At 40.0% G+C, this 19,025-nt stretch overlaps 2 protein-coding genes across 2 annotated transcripts in view; one reads left to right on the forward strand and one right to left on the reverse strand.

The window, feature by feature from the left end:
- LOC306834836 (activin receptor type-2B-like) overlaps positions 1 to 15,597 on the forward strand; it is a 32,582-nt gene extending 16,985 nt beyond the window's left edge. The window contains exons 2-11 of the mRNA XM_079361057.1: positions 6,013 to 6,220; positions 8,798 to 8,904; positions 9,249 to 9,394; positions 9,874 to 10,017; positions 10,151 to 10,294; positions 10,945 to 11,093; positions 11,295 to 11,409; positions 11,489 to 11,627; positions 11,973 to 12,103; positions 12,560 to 15,597. Of these exons, the coding sequence (XP_079217183.1) occupies positions 6,013 to 6,220; positions 8,798 to 8,904; positions 9,249 to 9,394; positions 9,874 to 10,017; positions 10,151 to 10,294; positions 10,945 to 11,093; positions 11,295 to 11,409; positions 11,489 to 11,627; positions 11,973 to 12,103; positions 12,560 to 12,781 (1,505 nt within the window). The 3' untranslated portion in view covers positions 12,782 to 15,597. The remainder of the gene's footprint in view (positions 1 to 6,012; positions 6,221 to 8,797; positions 8,905 to 9,248; positions 9,395 to 9,873; positions 10,018 to 10,150; positions 10,295 to 10,944; positions 11,094 to 11,294; positions 11,410 to 11,488; positions 11,628 to 11,972; positions 12,104 to 12,559) is intronic.
- The window catches only part of inhbaa (inhibin subunit beta Aa), a 267,804-nt gene that overhangs the window by 122,976 nt on the left and 125,803 nt on the right, over positions 1 to 19,025 (reverse strand). The window lies entirely within an intron of this gene.

The raw sequence follows: 19,025 nt of genomic DNA on the forward strand, positions 1-19,025 counted from the left end.
CTCTTTCTCTCCTTCTCTCTTTTCTCACAATCTCTTTCGCTCGCCGCTTTTCATAACAAACCTTCAGCTGTCATAGTTTATAACCTTGGAGACAAAATTTGAGCTCTGCACAGAAATGGTTTAGTTCTAGAGGCTGTGCGATGGTCTGCTCTGCAAAGTTCTGCAGCTTCTCTGTTACTTTTATTATCACTAAGATCAATCAATTGAAGACGCGTCCTGTTCTCGCTGATAGGTAGAAAAAGCTAACCCTAAGTATCGATATTTAAGCTATCTGAACCTTAATCTAAACATAAAATGTCATAACGTACTATTAAATGCTGGTTTCTCTGACAACAATGCAGCAGCCTGGATGTCTTTTTTCTAAGTTTGGATTCTGGTCAAGACATGGTCGGGGGTTTTAAGGAAACCCCACACAGTTGTTTTTGACACCCCTTAGTTTGCCAGATATGAGACCATATGAGACCAACAGCGATGGATGAAACAATGGAGATGCTAAACATGAGAGAAGGTACAACACAGAAAGGTTTCAAGGCAGATGCAGGGCTGGCTAAACACTGAAGCTTCCGTGTCGGCAACACGGCAGCTGGCACGCACATCAATTATAGGGAGCATCAGATGTGACTTGTTAACATCAATATAAATGTGAATTTAAGCTTATAGCACTTTGTTGTGACATTTTACTGCAGGTTCGTCTGTCAGGATACTTTCGTCACAGCTTTATTAACATGCTTCTGTGATGTCAGCACAGCAGGTCCTGGCTGATAAGTACAACTGTATATTTGTGCTGCTGTTAATAATTCCACAGATTTTAGACATTTGGAAATTGATGCAGGTTGGAACTAGTTATTGTGTGTGTGCGTGCGTGCGTGCGTGTGTGCATGCGTGCGTGTGTGCGTGCGTGTAACAGTCGCATTGGCTCGTTTGTCTCTTGTTGAACTTTGTGTAACTCACTGCTCAACTTTTTAATTGAAAAAAAGTTGTACTAAATGTCAACTGACACACACTCACGCACAAACACACCCGCTGACAGCTGCCTGGCCCATTAGCTCACACATCGCCATGGCGACCAGAGTTGACCTCTAGAATACTGATGAGGGTTCAGACAAGGTGCTGAGCTCCTCTATGTCCCTGACTACAATGCTGTCACGACGAGGGTTGTCTTGACTCCAGAGTTTTATACTTCAATATGATTTGAGTAAAAATCTTCATACCACAGCAAGAAAAAAGTCCTCGACACTAACGCAGGGTAGTGTATTGTTTGTACTGTGGTTGAGTTTTGGAATGACTCATTCCTGTCTTATGAAATAGATTTTTCGCTTTTGCGTAAATCAGCCTTTGTTTCAAAATACGACGTTCAAGTATTGTAAATGTTCTTTCCCATACTTTAAATTAAACAAAGATTGTGTCATTTGAAAACTGTTGTCAGAATAAAGGAGGAAAGTACAGACAATGTTGAAAACCTTGCATGTCTAACTTTTCCATTCTAGATTAAAAAAACAAAAATGTGTACAACTTTGAGGTTTAGAATACGACAAGATCTACATGTTGTTTCATTCAGAGTTTGTTCAATATGTCATTGCGTTTTTGGATTTGCAACGTTCTGTACTTTGTATGTTTACATGTTGATGATCTTTGGTGTTATCGTTTTTATTTATTGATTTTACTGTAAAGGCAGATGAATATTTGCAGCACTTTGAGTCGAAGAGACAAAGTTGTCCTACAGGACAATAAGATGTATTGTATCTGTAAAGGTAATATGATTTCAATCTATAGAGACAGAATATGTATGATCTCAGAGAAAAACAGGCCGCCATGCATACAGGGGTTGTGTCTGAAATCACACTATAACTCACAATGGTTAGTCTCAGATGTGCTCACACTGGTTTCTCCCAAGCCTGCTTGTGAATTTAAAATCAGTGGCAAAGATGGCCCCTTATTTAAGTACACGACTGCTATTGCCCTTGTTTGGATATCACAGAAAAATTAGGCCGCGTATTTGTTCAGCATAAAGGCCCTCGAGACATGGTGTCACACGAGTTGATTAAATTAATGAAGCTCAGAGAAAATGTCTCCAAATGTGGAATGTATTACGTTTCTGAAGGTGTTTCTGTGTTCATGCTGGTAGCTCCTATTGTCCTTCTAAGAGCAGTCAAACGCTACTTTCTGCTCGTAAAAATCTTTGCACTGCAGTGCATGATGGTAAACTTTGCTTAGATGGTGGCAATCAGTTGTACGCCACTTTTCAAAATGCATTGCAGGATAAGTACACTATAAAGGGCATGATAATGCTTACTTAGAAACCCTACAAAATGATGAATACACTATAGAGAGTAGGGTGTGATTACGGATACAGCAACGGGCTATCAGCTGTAGTGTTGTTTTCCCAGAGTGCATCAGGCTTTGAACTTTATCTTATATTCATAGACAAAGCTGCAGGTCCTGGTTTTGATCTTGAAACTTTAACCTGTTCACACATTTTTAAAAACTGTGTGAGTGTTTAGTTGCAACAACAGGAAGTCGTATCAGAGCTGTGACATCACTGACCTGAAGTTCAACTGCAGCTGTGATTGGGACCATCACAGCTGCATTCATTGTGTGTGTGTGTGTGTGTGTGTGTGTGTGTGTGTGTGTGTGTGTGTGTGTGTGTGTGTGTGTGTGTGTGTGTGTGTGTGTGTGTGTGTGTGTGTGTGTGTGTGTGTGTGTGTGTGTGTGTGTGTGTGTGTGTGTGTGTGTGTGTGTGTGTGTGTGTGTGTGCATAAAGGGTGGGTGGTAATGGGTGGGTGGGTCAGTGAGTACTCCCACATTTCTGGTTGCCTAGCAACAATTAATGCACAGATTGGCTATAACATCTGTCACGGTGATCGCTGCCAAAAACACTGCACACTCTGATTTTGCTCTCTCTCTGTCTCCACTCGTCTTCATCCAACTTTGGAAAAACTTCCTCTTCTTCTTCCTGTTTTATTTTGCCGCTGTGATTGAATAACTTCATAAAAAATCTTCACGTGTTTTATATAGCCTATTACTTAAAGAATAGGCTCTACTATTCTCTGACTTTGTAAACTCACACTTCACTAGTTGAAACATTCTCATTCGATTGTGGGTTCTGCTTTTTTGTCTTTATTTCTTTTATTTGACAAAAAAGAATTGAGAAAGAAGTTGATTATCATCACAGACAGCATGAAATGATGAAGTGAACACAGGGTCAAGGAACACTGAGGATTTTTGATTGAACTAATGCTGTCAATTTGTTGAGAATCATGAAGAAATCCTGTTTATGTCAAGGTCATGAACATTTTCCGTTTCAATTCTTTTTTTAATTTGAATTTATTTATTCAATAGGAACAACGCAATTTAACATAGTTTCAATACAGAGCCTAAAGCTAATGTGCTGCATAAAGAGTATATATATAAACTCTTGTTCAGAGTTTAATACCGTATGATATAAAAGGATACAGCCTATGTAAATCCTGGCTCACACTATAGGATGTCCGGGCAAATTCGAGGTCTAATTTCTCATAAATGAACCAGGATGTATGTCTTAGTTAGTTAGCTTGATGCTAGCACAAATTGGAAAATGCTGTTAACTGGCTAACATAATCAGCACTGCGATAAATATGAATAAGAAAAACAATCTATTATCCTTCACATACTTAACAACATCATATGCTATCATAATTACAGACATGTGATAATCTAATCTAATTTCTGTGAAGATAACTTTAAAAATTCAGTCATGCTACTCTGAACCATTATAAACCATCACTGCTCAGATCCAGTGACGTATGAATTGCGGTTCGTATTAATTACTGGCATGTCTCCCTTTTCTGCCTCCCTTCGGGTTGTCTTGTAAAATGCTTTCAAGGACTCATTTTCCTTTGCCAATCGAGGCTCCTATCTCTTTAATGAGAAGGAAGAAATGAGCATGTGCAACTTACAATGAGTCAATGCAGGCCTGGAGTATGGTCATACCTACATTGCCATTTTTTAATCTATAGATTTAAAACTGATTAAAATGAAATCTTTTTCACTTAAAGTCTGTCATTCCCATGGTGAAGAATGTTTTGTTTCCAGTGTTTCGTATCTCAACCATTAAGACAATGTACAGGAGTTTGCTTGCTTCCACATATAAATGTAAGTTCCCAACACTGGGTGTCTAGGAGTATGGTTTTTACAAGAACTATAAAAAAACGTGAATTTCTGGCATGATTGCAACCCTAGTTTGGGCAACAATAATCTATAGACCTATGAATATCTGAGTACAACCCCCATCTGTATCGATTGCTAAGGTGGAACTGACAGACTTTTTTTATTGTCCTCCATATATAGTCATTTCCAGTGTAGATCTGCAAGGGGTCTTATGTTTGTTTGTTGAAGTTATAAGATGTAAAATCTAAGAGCCTACCCTAACCCTTCAGAAAACAGAAAAGTGTGAAGTCACAGTCGGAGCTTCGCAGGAGATGTCATCCATAGACTAACACAACACAGATATTAGACTTGATAAATACTGTTTACAGAACAGGTTTACAGTTTATACAGACACAGAAAACAAGCACCACCTAGTCGACAGCTTGCAGCTGCAACCTGCCATTCAAAGTGCCCCTAATAGACTGGTATAGTAATAACGTATTTTTGTAGGCCAACCCGAAATGGCGCCGCTGGTTCCTATGAAAATTTGCAGATTGGATCTTTGCATCGGATTTTGGATCATTGCAGAAAATAAGCTCCGTGTCAAACACACGTTTCTGATTGATAGCTATTTTGTTCAGCTGGATAATCTTTAGAGATGAACACCATTTATATGAAGTTTGAAGTGTTAATGCATTTGAGAGAAGTAAAAAGCTAACATTAGGCTCAAGTAAACTACACCGCGGTCGGTTTATTATGACATCACGTCCGTTATGCTTCATCGATCTAATCAGTGGTTTTGACAAGCTAGAGAAACCATAGCTTCGTAACTTGATTATTAACCTAATATTTACAAGAGCACTGAAAAACATGACTAGTGGCTGTAAGGAGGATTAATGAGAGAGTTCCCAACGTGATGACGTTTAACTGCGACAACCACTGTAGTTTCAGTTAGCTACTCGTTAGCTACCGCCGTTTTAAACATGCGTAAAAAGTTCAAAATTCACAAGTGTGGATCTTAGCTAACGTAGTTTATCTCGTCTATAAAAACGTCAACATCTCTTAAGCTTGTGTTTACCACAGACCTTATTTCAGGCGTCTAACCACAAACCCATTCAAAATCCCCATTTGACTTTTAGAGTTAGGAACCCATGGCTCTAAAATGCTAACTCACTTTCTGGTTTTAGGACTCAAAGCTATACCAGTCTCTTTCGACAACTCTAAGCTTAATACAATGTATACAGTCGTCAAGAAGAGCCAAATGAGCTGTAAAGAGCAACATTGTTTTTGTAATAGGCTGAAACCATTTTTATTTCTGCTTTAAAGTCGGACATTTTAACATGGAGCTCTATGGGGACTGACTCACTGCAGGGGACAGCCTCTATTGGACGCTAGAAAAAATGAAGTTTTGTTTGCTCTACAGGATGAGCTTCGTTATTTATGTAAATGTTCTTTTTTTTTATAAGAAAAGTCTGTGTGTGTGTGTGTGTGTGTGTGTGTGTGTGTGTGTGTGTGTGTGTGTGTCGCTGCTTTCCTTCTTTGATGGTGACCTCATTCTCCGTGACCTCAGAAGTCAAAAGTCACATCTGGTGCCCATAACTTCCTGAACCCAAAGCTCTTTGATCAAGTGTGCGTGTAGAGGTGTGCGCCTTAAGACTCAAGTTGCCTAAAAAATTACTCCCCCCCCCCCCCCCCCCTCTCTCTCGCTCTCTCTCTCTCTGATTCTCGCTTACCCCCTCTCTTTGTGTGAGAGAGAAAGTCTTAAAAGAAAGAAATGCTATCAGATCAGCTGTATGTTAATTGGTTAGCATCACCGATAACACAACTCCTGTGCTGTGAGGTCCCTTTACAGTGACATCTCGTCTGTGTGTGTCCGTGTGCTTGCAGGACTAAGCGATGGCGAGGCCGACACTTCCGAGTGTCTTTACTACAATGTCAACTACGAGATCGAGAAGACCAACCAGAGCGGCGTGGAGCGCTGCGAGGGAGAAAAGGATAAACGCTCGCACTGCTACGCCTCTTGGAGAAACAACTCGGGCTACATAGAGCTGGTGAAGAAAGGATGCTGGCTGGACGACTTCAACTGCTACGACCGGTACACGCACATGTGCACGTACACACACACACACACACACACACACACACACACACACACACACACACACACACACACACACACACACACACACACACACACACACACACACACACACACACACACACACATACTAGGGTAGTATTGATACCACGAGACAACTAGTAAAAATCTAATTATATTGATACCTATTTCAATACCACAGCACCAAAAGTGTAAGGACAAAACACTTTAACATCCTTTCAGCAGCAGTAGGCATACATTTCCCATCATCCTCTGCATCCCCAGCTTCCTCCCGCCCCCCATAGTTTGACTGACTGGTGCTGTTGAAACATTGTTCATGTGTTACTTATTTAGGTGAACTCAGACTCTGTTTGGAGTTCAAATCTTTTGATTCTGAAAAAGAAAATGGAAACTGGTTTCTTTTTATTTTGATAACTTCATGTGTGGCGTAACGCATAAATATATCGAGAAGATGTAATAAAACTGTCCCCTCCTTCAAAAGGATTCAAATTCTTTGGGGTAAATTCAGGTTTTAGTTTCTTGTGAAACATATTTGCATTCAGACGCCTTTTTCTCTCGCCCAGAAAATGTTTCTGTGGTTATGAAGCAGCTTTTCTTTATGGATCTGCAGCTTTGAAAGCGACCTGCGGCAGAGAGAAGAGCTGCTCTTTACATGATGCAACAGCTTCTGTTCTCCTCCATAATCACACTTTAAAGACCAGACGGAGGCAGAGCAGAAAAAAGAAGAGAGGAACATTTAAAGCCTTTTTTTTTTTTTTATAACACTTTTACGCTCACAGCTTTTCCCCGGACATGACTGATCTGCAGCAAATTTCACATTTTCCCTGAGGCCTTTAAAAAAATGCTATTTGGGTCAAGTACAACTGCTGCCAGACTACTGTGGTTACACTCAGCATTCCCCAGACACAGTTTGATTGACAGGTCTGCTGTTTGGCTCCCTTGGCTATTTAGACTACACCGGTGACTGACAGAGTGGAGCATCGCTCAGCGTAACAGATCTCTGCAGTCGTCTACAGAGAAAACTTCATTCTGTCAGAGTACGGGAGAACAAAAAAGAACTACAGTCACCAGTACAGTAACAGGGGCATATCCTGTTTATAACATTGTACTTGTAGTGGTGGTTTGAGTGAATCTGAAGCAGTTGTAGGAACAAATGTGACTCGAATAGTGAGATGAAGTAGCTCTGGTAGTCGAAGTTGTGTCGTGTAAGCCAGGGGCGTTTCCAGGATTCCAGGGCCTCGTGAGCACATGTCACATCAGGCCCCCCCACCACAGCCTCAGCTAACCCTATGATATTACTTCTACACACCTCCATCAACGTATGAGCTGTTATAAACTACAACTATTTTCATAAACAACGTTCCTCAAGAGAAGATTGAGTCCACCAAAAATTCCAGGCAAACTTTTTGGATAATGTCGAAATACCAACAACCGTATGAAACTCAGTTATGAAACTTAAAACATCTATTTCTTAGTCATTGTGTCGTAGTAGATTTTATAGTGACAGTAGTAGTTTTTATTTTTGTCGTTGTATTTGTAGTAGCTGTGGTAGATTCTGCAGTACTTTGCGGAGTAATAACAGTAGTAGTTTTGTTAGGAGCAGTAGTATTTCAGCAGGGAACATCATTCTGCTCTCACATCTTTCTCACATAGACATTTTCAATCAGTTAGGGTTCATATGAGGGGAGGCTTGGCCTTGGTATCCCAGAAGGCTTTGCTCTGTAGTACCCAAGATTAGTGTGCGCTCTCTTTGTTCTGTTCCTGGAAGATTTGACTGGCGGATGGAGAGGAGAAAAGAGGATGATGGGAAAGAGGAGAGGAGGATGGAGAGGAGGAGAGGAGAATGGGAAGGACGTATCGGAGCTGTGAGATAAATAATCAGGGACAAATGGTAAAAAGAGAGACAAAGAAATGAGAGGCTGAATGCAGGACGGAGGTTAACGGAGATAAAAATAAAGTAAAGTTTGGTGTTACAGAGGGAGGCGGATGTTGCTGGGACTGAATGCAGCCTGAAGGTGTGGAGACTGAAGGAGTTTCACATGCTGTTGAGATAAATGAGTCTCTGTGCTGATGTGAAGCCTCTGGTGTGTGATGATGAACAGTCTGACACAATCCTATCACAAAACTCTCTCTATCTTCTCTCTGCACAGATATAAAACTTGGTTTACAAAGTTGATTCACTTCTTTTTAAATGTGCAAAATATCATCTTCTTTCTACAAATGAATATCTTCTTTGGTTGCTCAGTGTTTTCCCCACACAGCTTTATTCTTGTTGTCTTGGCTTTTTTTCTGATGGATAAATTAACATTTATTTTTATCAAATTTTTCAGTCTGTCATGTTTTCAGTCTGTTTGAACAAAATCTTGACTTTTTTTAAAATTATTATTATTTTTTAAAGATGACCTTGTAAACATGTTAATGACAAGTTCCCTTTTACTCTGCGGGCTACAATCATTCAACACTCACACTCAGTGTCCCCAGATGATGAAGACTCGCCTGGTTTGCTTTGAGTGCCTTCAGCTGATCCTGACTGTGTGTCTCTCCGTCTCTCAGGCAGGAGTGTGTGGCCACAGAGGAGAGTCCTCAGGTATTCTTCTGCTGCTGTGAAGGAAACTTCTGCAACGAGAGGTTCACACACCTGCCGGATGTCACTGGACCACGTGAGTCCGCCTTTTGATTGGACAGTGAACTGTGTGTGACATGACACTAAATCCTGTCTTTTCTAAGATTGATAGAAGCTGTGTGTGTTTCATGGATGGTTTTTTCCATTTTAATGTAAATGTTTGATTGTGTTTTTTTTCCTGTGTGTGTGTGTGTGTGTGTGTGTGTGTGTGTGTGTGTGTGTGTGTGTGTGTGTGTGTGTGTGTGTGTGTGTGTGTGTGTGTGTGTGTGTGTGTGTGTGTGTGTGTGTGTGTGTGTGTGTGTGTGTGTGTGTGTGTGTGTGTGTGTGTGTGTGTGTGTGTGTGTGTGTGTGTGTGTGTGTGTGTGTGTGTGTGTGTTTCAGTGATTAAAGCCCCCCCCAGCGTTGGCGTGCTAAATGTGATGATGTACTGCCTGCTTCCTGTCACCATGCTGTCAGTCGTTTTGCTCACTGCTGTATGGATGTACCGTCACCGGAAACCTCCCTACGGACACGTAGACATCACTGAGGTACACACAAACACACACACACACACACACACACACACACACTGTGAATTGGCCCTGTTGTTGGCTTTTTACCACAGAGTGCACAGACATAAGGCTAAGACTTTAATATTGGTGTAAAAAAAGGAAAAGGTCCCACATATTCATTGTATCCGACCCTTACACTGAAAGCATGATGTGACAGCTCCCTTCAGTGGTGGTTTTGTGGTACTGCAGCTGCACATCTGTCATCTCATCACTCAAACACAGAGAATCAAGCGGTTTCATCGAGGGCAGAATCTTTCTCTGTCTACTCACAGCATCATCACATCCAAAAAAATAATTCAATACAGACACATAATGAAATGATGACGATGACTTTACTATCTCAGATTTTCATGCTACATTACAAAATCAAAGAAATCTAATTTAAATGTGTGTTTTTTCATCCTTCCGCTGAATTTCTGATGAAATCAAACCTGTTCCTCCTCCGTGTCCTCCAGGATCCTGGTCCTCCTCCAGCCTCCCCCTTGCTGTGTCTGAAACCTCTGCAGTTGCTTGAGATGAAAGCCAGGGGGCGTTTCGGCTGCGTCTGGAAGGCCCAGATGATGAACGAACAAGTGGCCGTGAAGATCTTCCCCATACAGGTTGGAAAGGCAGATTTTTGTCGACATGCTGCTTTGTGCGCTTTTTCTTTTGTGTTGAACAAACCTTAAAAAAATCTCCTCTTCTTCCTCCCTGTCCTCTTTGTCCTCCTCCTCTTTCTCCCATTGGGGACAGAATAAGGACTCATGGTATAATGAGAGAGACATTTTCATGACACCGGGGATGAGGCACGAGAACCTCCTGAGGTACATCGGGGCAGAGAAGCGAGGGAGTCACCTGGAGACCGAACTATGGCTCATCACAGAGTTCCACGAGAGGGTGAGGATACTGAGATCAGACTGTTTCTAAAAGCTTATAAAAGCTCACCTGTAACAATAAGCCTTCATGTAACCCCCAAAGCCTTTCTTGTGTGTAGTTTGTTTCTGTGTTTGCCTGATTTTTATTTTGCCAAGTTTGAAATTGTGATTTATCTATGTAAAATGTCTCCATATAATTAGTTGCATTGCTTTTATTTGTAATGCAATTTATTACCCAATATTTTAAAAGTGATATATAAATTAAGTTTGACTTACTTAAAATGGAAACGTAGAAATACACTTCAAACATTTTTATAATTTTTTTTTTTTTACCTCTGAGAGAGCCCCAAAAACAGACGCTCATATACAGGTGAGACTTGTACTCTGGATGTCTTTGGTAGTTTGAATTTATCTGCAGTTAAAATAAAAGCGGCTCCAGAATAGATCCCTGAGGTACTCCTTTATTAAACTCAAAATAGAGGGAAATTTAACACTTGAGCTTGTATTGTTCACTGAGGTTTAGTTTATTAATCTGCTGCCATTGAACATCTAAAATAAATAAATCCATATTAAAAAAAAAAAGATTTTGAGGATTCTGTAACAGATAGTATCAGCTAGTTTGTTGTGGTTTTGAATAAAGGAAAAAAAAAATTGTTTGTTTTTCGTCTGCAGGGATCTCTGTCAGACTTCCTGAAGGGAAACATCGTCAGCTGGTCCGAGCTGTGTCACATAGCCGAGTCGATGGCGTGTGGCCTGGCTTACCTTCACGAAGATGTCCCACGACAGAAGGGGGAGGGGCCTAAACCCGCCATTGCTCACAGGTCTGCGACAAGGAAAATATCCAACATTTGATCATGAGCAAAATATTTAAGGGTCCCAGAGCGTCACCTGCTTAGACAATGAGCCTGAGTGTGATGTCAGAGGAAAATGGCTGCCATGGGAATCAGTCACATTTTAAGATGTGGAAAATGGATCATGGAAATGGATCATTTAATGAATTTAACCCTTTGCGTCTCTTTTAGGGATTTTAAGAGTAAAAACATCATGCTGCGTTCAGACCTCACAGCCATTATTGGAGACTTTGGTCTTGCCGTTCGCTTTGAGCCGGGGGAGCCACCTGGAGAGACCCATGGACAGGTGAGCTGCTCTGACTGAAAGACAACAGTGTGTGTTAATCACTGAACATCCCTTCATAAATGTGTGTGTATGTTTGCAGGTGGGGACGTGGCGTTACATGGCTCCTGAGGTTTTAGAAGGAGCCATTAACTTCCAACGAGACGCCTTCCTCCGCATCGACATGTATGCTGTGGGTCTGGTCCTTTGGGAGTTGGTGTCCCGCTGCAAGGCTGCTGATGGTACACACAGACTCAAGACATATTATGTAATATAAAGCCTGCACTTAGCAATTGTTTTAATTCAACAGGTAGGATGCATATTATCATAGCCCCGCCTTAGCTACCCCTTCTTTCTGGTCTCTTGGACTCTAAATAGGACCATAAAACTAAATAAACATGTTGAGAAAATGTTTACTGAGAGAACAAACCAACTGACGAGAACGATCATTTTATCATAGACTTCTATACAATCATTCTGCTTTTTACGATCATTGCTGTCGCCCCCTGTTGAACACTTGAAAGACTGCAGGCGCACGCCTTATACCCAGACAAATTAAGTCTTGTGATTGTGTGTGTGTGTCACAGGCCCTGTGGATGAATACATGCTGCCATTTGAGGAGGAAGTTGGTCAGCATCCATCACTGGAGGACCTGCAGGAAGAAGTTGTCCACAAGAAGATGAGACCGGCCTTTAAAGACCTGTGGCTCAAACACATCGTGAGCATCACACACACACACACACCGACACACCGACACACACACACACACACACACACACACACACACACACACACACACACACACACACACACACACACAGAGAGCCTGGTAAAAAAAACAGTTTTTGTCTCTATCGCTCATTTCTCTCTTAGTGACAACTGAATGGGTTTAATTTGTTTTAAACTTGCCCGTTTAAATCATAGTAATGTAAAATAAGAGCTGGTCCTCTTTGAGTGAAAGATGGGTGTGTTGTAGCTGTTTGCCATGAGGCTTTACTTTAACTCCACTGTCGGCTTTCTGAGCGTGATTCAGCAACAACCACCTCTTTGCCTGTTTCTTGATTAGCCAGAAGTGAGATTGAGTCTGTATTCCCAATATGGCGACCCCCATTGTTGTGCGTCGTAAGGCCTTTTCGGAAAACCAATGGATGACTTCCTGTATTTTTCACTGCAGGGTCTGGCTCAGATCTGTGAGACCGTGGAGGAGTGCTGGGATCACGACGCTGAGGCTCGACTGTCGGCTGGTTGCGTTGAGGAGAGGATCGCCCAGATCCGCCGCCTCACCACCACTAACGCCCCGCCTACCTCGGACCACAACGCCCTGCTGGTTTCCACTCTGGCCCCTGTTCCCATGGTAACCAACGTGGACCTACCGCCCAAAGAGTCAAGTATATGAGGATCACGTTAGAGAGAAAACACTTTTTTTGCAGGTCTGACGTTATGGGAGATTCTCCTCAAGTTCGGTTCATCCTCCTGTGAAAACGACCGAATTTTCTCAGAAACACACACATACACTCACTGACTGCACACACACTTCATCTTTTCTCAGTGGATTTTACAAACCTAAAGCAGAAAACAGAGTGAAAGCAGCTGCTATTCGACCTCTCTGGACTTGTGTTTTTGAACTTCTTTTAATGTTATTTTGGGATTCTCTCTCTTCGTCCTTTTGGACAAATATTACCAGCACACGTCTTCATTTTCTTCGAGTTTCCTCGAGTCATTCGTGTCTTTTTTTAAACAAGTATGTGTGTGTTTTTATGAGAAAACCAAGCAAACATGCATACACACACACACACACACACACACACACACACACACACACACACACACACACACACATTCACAGGAAAACCCAACACTGAAACGCATTCAGGTCCCGACTCAGTGAATGCTCTTTTATCTCCAGGTACCTCAGCGATGACTTTCATTACTTTCGCCAATTTTTTAAACCATTTTTATCGTGCATTCGTACATCTGCTGTCTTCTTCTATTCCTTCAAATCTGGACTTTTCTACCTACCTGGCAACTTTGCAACCATGTCAACAAGCAACCACCTCTATCCACCCATGATTGGGACGTTTCTTTTTTTACTACGATGCTGCAAAACCCGTGTAGGAATGCGATGACTGTTACAAAAACACCAACAGCAAACCTTCAGAAATCTGTTTTTTTTTTTCCCTACATTCTCTTGGACTGATTTTCTTTTCGATTATCCTCCTGAGACCACACGCTACTTCTCACACATGACTAACCTTCGGATTCAACGGGTTGCATCCAAACAGACAAGAAACAGGAAGTGAGGTGGGGAAGGACGGGGGAGAAAAAAAATCAAAGCAAACAAGGACCGGGCCGGATTGTTTGAAGGTTTATCTCTCTCTTTTTTGTGTTCGACGGGACAGGGGAAAGACTTGAGGTGGAAGATTGAGAGAGTTACAACAACTTTTCAGGAAACCAGGAAGTGAACATCTTGCATGCAGAGATTTGATTGGCTGACTGCGCTCAACCACAGCATTTTGGTTGGCTCGGGAATAAAACTTCTCAGGTAACTAGGTCTACAGGGGGATTGTGACCCGACATCAGCAGCAGGTTTCCACAAAGTCTAGTAGGAAAGGGGCAGGGCCAATAGCAGATGGGAGGGGCTTCTCTGAAGGTGCTAACCTATTGGCTATCATGAATATGTTAAGGTGTCCAAACAAGGGAAACAAATGTTACCCTGACAAGGTGCATGACCTTGATGCATACATTGGTTTATGCTTTCTGGTCAATGTGAGAGTGAATGTACAAGTGTGTGTGAGTGAGTGAACGAGCGAATGTGTTAGTGAGTGGTACAATGTGAACACATAAGTCACAAGATGTGACACTTTTTTTTTTTTTTTTTTTAATTTTAAACTGTTTGTGTTAAAGGTTCAATTTTTCAGTCTGGTTGTTTGATTTATAAAGAGGAGGTAAGTGATGGACCTGTGACTCTAAACTTCAACTCTAACGTCGCCCCACTCTGGTTGAACTGCAGTACTGCAGAAATAAGGCAAAAACATAAATTTAATTCTGCACATATGCTGTGTTTTTTTTCTCTTACAGAGATAAAAGACAATGATTGGTTCTTTCAATGATTAATGGATACATTTCTCTTCTACGCACCTGTCTTATAAAATAGATGTTTTTGATACTATCCATTAAAAGATAAGAGTAATTACATCGTTTTAAACCGTGCCATCAAAAAGTGGAAATACATTGATTACTTTTAAAAATTAAATTATTTTTCAAAATTATTCTAAATATAGATTGATACGCCACCGAAAATAGTCCCCAAGAAGTCCACTTTTCGTCTCGGCTTGATAAAACCCACAAAAGTTTAATGAGTAATTCAAAGTTATCAGTTCTCTTCTCGCTGACCTCCTCCCTTCACTCTCTTTTGTCTTTCCTTGAATTGGGAACGGTCCGGGGCGTCTGTTGGTTGCCTCGGAAACAGTGGATCCAGTTCAGAAACTCATGTCATCCTTGAAAAACAACACATCGTTCCCAACAATGAGAAGCTGAAACATAAACAAGGAGTGATGTGTTCTTTTTAAAGTTCTTTTTGTTTGTTTGTTTTTGTTCCTTCTGTGATGCCATACGTATTAAAAGTGAATGTCTATGATGATGCTGCTGCTGATGATGATGATGATGATGATATTGATTACGATGATGATTCACAGTCAAAGATTTCTGTATATTCCTTTATTTTAAGTTCTTTAGACTTCCCGTGCATCGAACACATGCAACACTCTGTCTTTGTACGAAGTCAGTGAAGCGAGACGAGGCATTCGAGGAGCGTTGTACGTTTGGGCTTCAGGATCCAATAGTGAAGAAAAAAAGAAAAAAAAGCTGAAAGAAAAACTAACAAAAAAATAAGTTGAAACAATACTGCTCATTAACCACAGACCACCTCAATACACCAGAAATACCTCAGAAGACTTTTCTACGTGTTTTTAGTTTCTTTTATGACTTGTAGTCACATTTTTTTGTATTCTTTGTTTTTATTTCACTCTTTGATTATAGAGTGTTTTTTTGTTTGTTTGTTTTTAACATAAAATTTACAAACTGATTGAAGATTAATGCTACCAGGTTAATAGCGAGACTTGAACCTCTGGGTTGTAAATAGTTATTAGAGTGTGTTTTTTTTTGTTTTTAGACTGAACTGAACTGCCGATTTCATTAAAGCACCTGGACTGAGCTGGACTACTTCCATCCCGCCATCTCATCTCCTTCCCTTCTTTCCTGACCTCTTAACCCTGTAAGACCTAACCCAACAATAATTAATTATTATAATTATAATCTAAGATCTGGAGTTGTTGTAAAACGTTCTACCAAGAGACTGACTACAATTTCTCCCCCTCCCCAAAATATCATAAATATGTAAAACATACATGTTAAATTTTTATTTAACCTTTGGAAGTTCGCACTTTTATCCCATCTCTGAGACTCCTTTCTTTTCATTCTGGCCTTTATTGTTTAGTTTTTCTTTTACCATCTTTTTTTCAGTATTTATCTAAAAATGTCCCTGTTGAAATATCATTTACAGTTTTAATTTATCTTTTTCAAAATTGGCAAAAATATCCTTGAGGAATCACATTTGCGTCACTGATTAACCTTCAATTTTTTTGATGTGCTGCAGAAACGTCCTATGGGGAAACTTTCCGCCCCCTGTGGATATTTTATGCACGGCCTGTTTCAGGTTGCATTCACCAGGATTTTCAGGAGAAAAAAATGATCTCACTGAAAATGCAAAAGTCTCAAAAGTTGTCTGTCAAATGTGATTATTTTTTGTCTTTTCTTCTCCTTTCCCCTGCTTCCTTTTTTCTCTCCTACTCTTCTTCTCCTCCTAACCTCTTTGCCTCTAGCTGCCTTTTACCGCCTTAACCTCCCATTTCATCCACTTTTTCTCTTCATCCTACATCCTTTTCTCTCTCGTCTTCCAGTCCCATTAAATAGTTCCTTCATTCTAATTTACTTTTCTGCCTTGTCGTACTTTGATTTGACTGATTCTCTTCCTATAACTTCCACATATGTCTGAGTCATTGACGTTTTCTGATGTGGTCTTCGTTGTGCCTTTGTTTGACTTCATCTTTGGAGCTTCCTTCTTTACTTCCTCTCTGTCCTTCCTTTTGAATGTAAAACCCCCTAATATTCCTAAAATCACACCTGGATGTCTTTGAATCAAAACACGTTTAGAATATCTGATTTAAATAAAAAAATAAGTTAACTGAGATAACTAAACCAGTATTCTAAATGTATTTTGCATCCAACCAGATGTGATCTCTATGTGACAAATACTCTTCTCAGATGATGCTGACCTGCTATTTTTTGTCAGGATGCAGACCCACTCAGATCCAGGTGTTTCCAGGTGTTTCCAGGAACATATTACCTCATTTAAGCCACACAGAAACGGTGTGCTCGGAATGCGTCAGTAGTCAGTGACAGTGGGGAAAACTCGGGCAATATTATCATTCAGGTTTGGGGATGAGAAACACGTGCTCATTTTCACATCTAAACCAAAATCTAAAAACATTCAACTGTCGGGGGAAATGCTTCTGCATCCAGCATTTAGAGATCAGAAATACTGTTAGCGTTGTTAGCATCCTATAGTGAAGCCAGTCTAGTATTTAGCCCAGACAAAAAGAGGGGGACCAATGGGGAGAATGCTAACGATGCTAAAGTGCTTGTTTTTAACTAACCCAAGTGCCAAACAGCAGATATTTCCCCCTCTGAGTAATCAGCCTGACAAATACACAACATTGATTCAATTGAAAAAGTCATGTGTGACTAATGCTGTAACTACAATACATATGTAATACTCAGAGCTAGCTTTTACTGTTAGCTTTGAGCTGGCATACATATCACACATGCAACCTTAGCGACGGTGATTTCCGACAGAGTATGAGGGCCACTTTAAGGAATAAGTCTTAAAATTCGTAACATTACAAGAAAAAATGTGTACATTATGAAAATTACGTTATTATATTACAAGAAGAAAGTAGTAACATTCTACAAAAAAAAAGCCGCAACGTTACAAAGACAAAATCGAAACGTTATGAGGAGAAAAGTGAAGTTACAATAGAAGCTGACATTTCCCTTTTTCTGCCTTCACAGTATTTTAAACTGAAAGTCAACGTTGAAAAGCTCATATTTGTAGGTGATGCTTCATTTTCTGTGGCCTGTCAAGTGCCTGTTAGACGAGATAAAGAAGTCAGTTGTTTATTTTAGTCTGAACATTAAGGAATCTTTGTTTTAGTTGTTGGCAGAAGGACATTCTAACAGACTGTCTTTCTGTGGTATATTTGATCAGAAATGTGTGGAAAATACTTTGAAGAATTTACAGCTGACCCTCATAATCTGGCAAACTTTATCTTGGCTGCAGCTGCACAGCTTTCTATTTCTCCTGAACAACACTTTTTTTTCCTGACTGCTATTATAAGGGAAGAATCGGATCTTCACCTTGTCCAGACATCACTTGTTGATTTCTATCCTAATGGGTTGTTGTTGGAACATACTCAATGATGTATCAGTAACTCTGGTGATGAATGTGGCTTAGTTTAGATAGGAACAAGGAAAAAATGAATTCCTTTTTATTTTCTTTCTGGTCTTTAGAAAGTCCTGATGTAACCTACCAAGAATTCTGATGCAGTCTGAACAAGGTTTATGTAAAGGGTTTCCTAGGCATTTTGTCAAGGAGCCATCATGGACAGATTGCTGCTGTTTTTCCCTGATACTGTAGGAGTCACTTGACTCTTATCCTCTGAACAGGTGTATATAGATGGCCGCCTCATGTTTCGATGAAACATCCTGTCCCAGTTCAGCAGTATAGACCATTTAAAATTCACTTTAGAAAAAAAACTGCAGGTCTTTCATTACCAATATCATCAACTGTCTTTATTTTTTGACATCCATAATTTTAATCAACGATTTTAAAATACATGGTATCGAACCAGCATCACGGTATCATGAATTTTGACAGCCTTACAATGACAATAAGGATTTGAAATAAAGAAAAACAGACTTTAAGAACAAATTCTGACATTGTTTCAACACACTGAATCAAGTTTGTCAAAATTGAACTTATATCTTGTTATTACAATAAATCTTGTTAAGACGTAAATCCTCATTTTAAAAGCTGTAAATACGAGCAGGAGTGAGAAAATTAATTCCTTTTTATTATTAGGGCTGTCCCAGTACCAAACAAGTTTGATACAATACTAATAAAAATCAAAACGTTATTGATACCATGGCAACGAAAATAGTAGTCCTAAACACACTATTTGGTTATTTCTTGTTTTGATAACCATATATTGCACATTTCAGTGTTTTTATGCAATTTAGATAATGTGCAGGACTCTGTCCACACTTTTGCATCATACTGCAGCGTTTGATTTAAATTATGACTGAAAATCTGGATCTTTTGTAATGCTACATTATATTTTCTTTGTTTTGAAGACTTTTCCAGATTTAACCTTAAATCATGAGATAAATATGAGATTTTTTCCTACTTCTACGTATAACCTAAATATTCTTTCCTTCATATTTGTCTCATAGTTTGATGATTTTTAAATGGGTTAACTTGTATAAGTCTTTAAAAGATATATTTATTTACCAGATTGTAGCAT

The sequence above is a fragment of the Symphodus melops genome (assembly GCF_947650265.1).
Source record: "Symphodus melops genome assembly, chromosome: 14".
In the NCBI taxonomy this organism is placed as follows: Eukaryota; Metazoa; Chordata; class Actinopteri; order Labriformes; family Labridae; genus Symphodus; species Symphodus melops.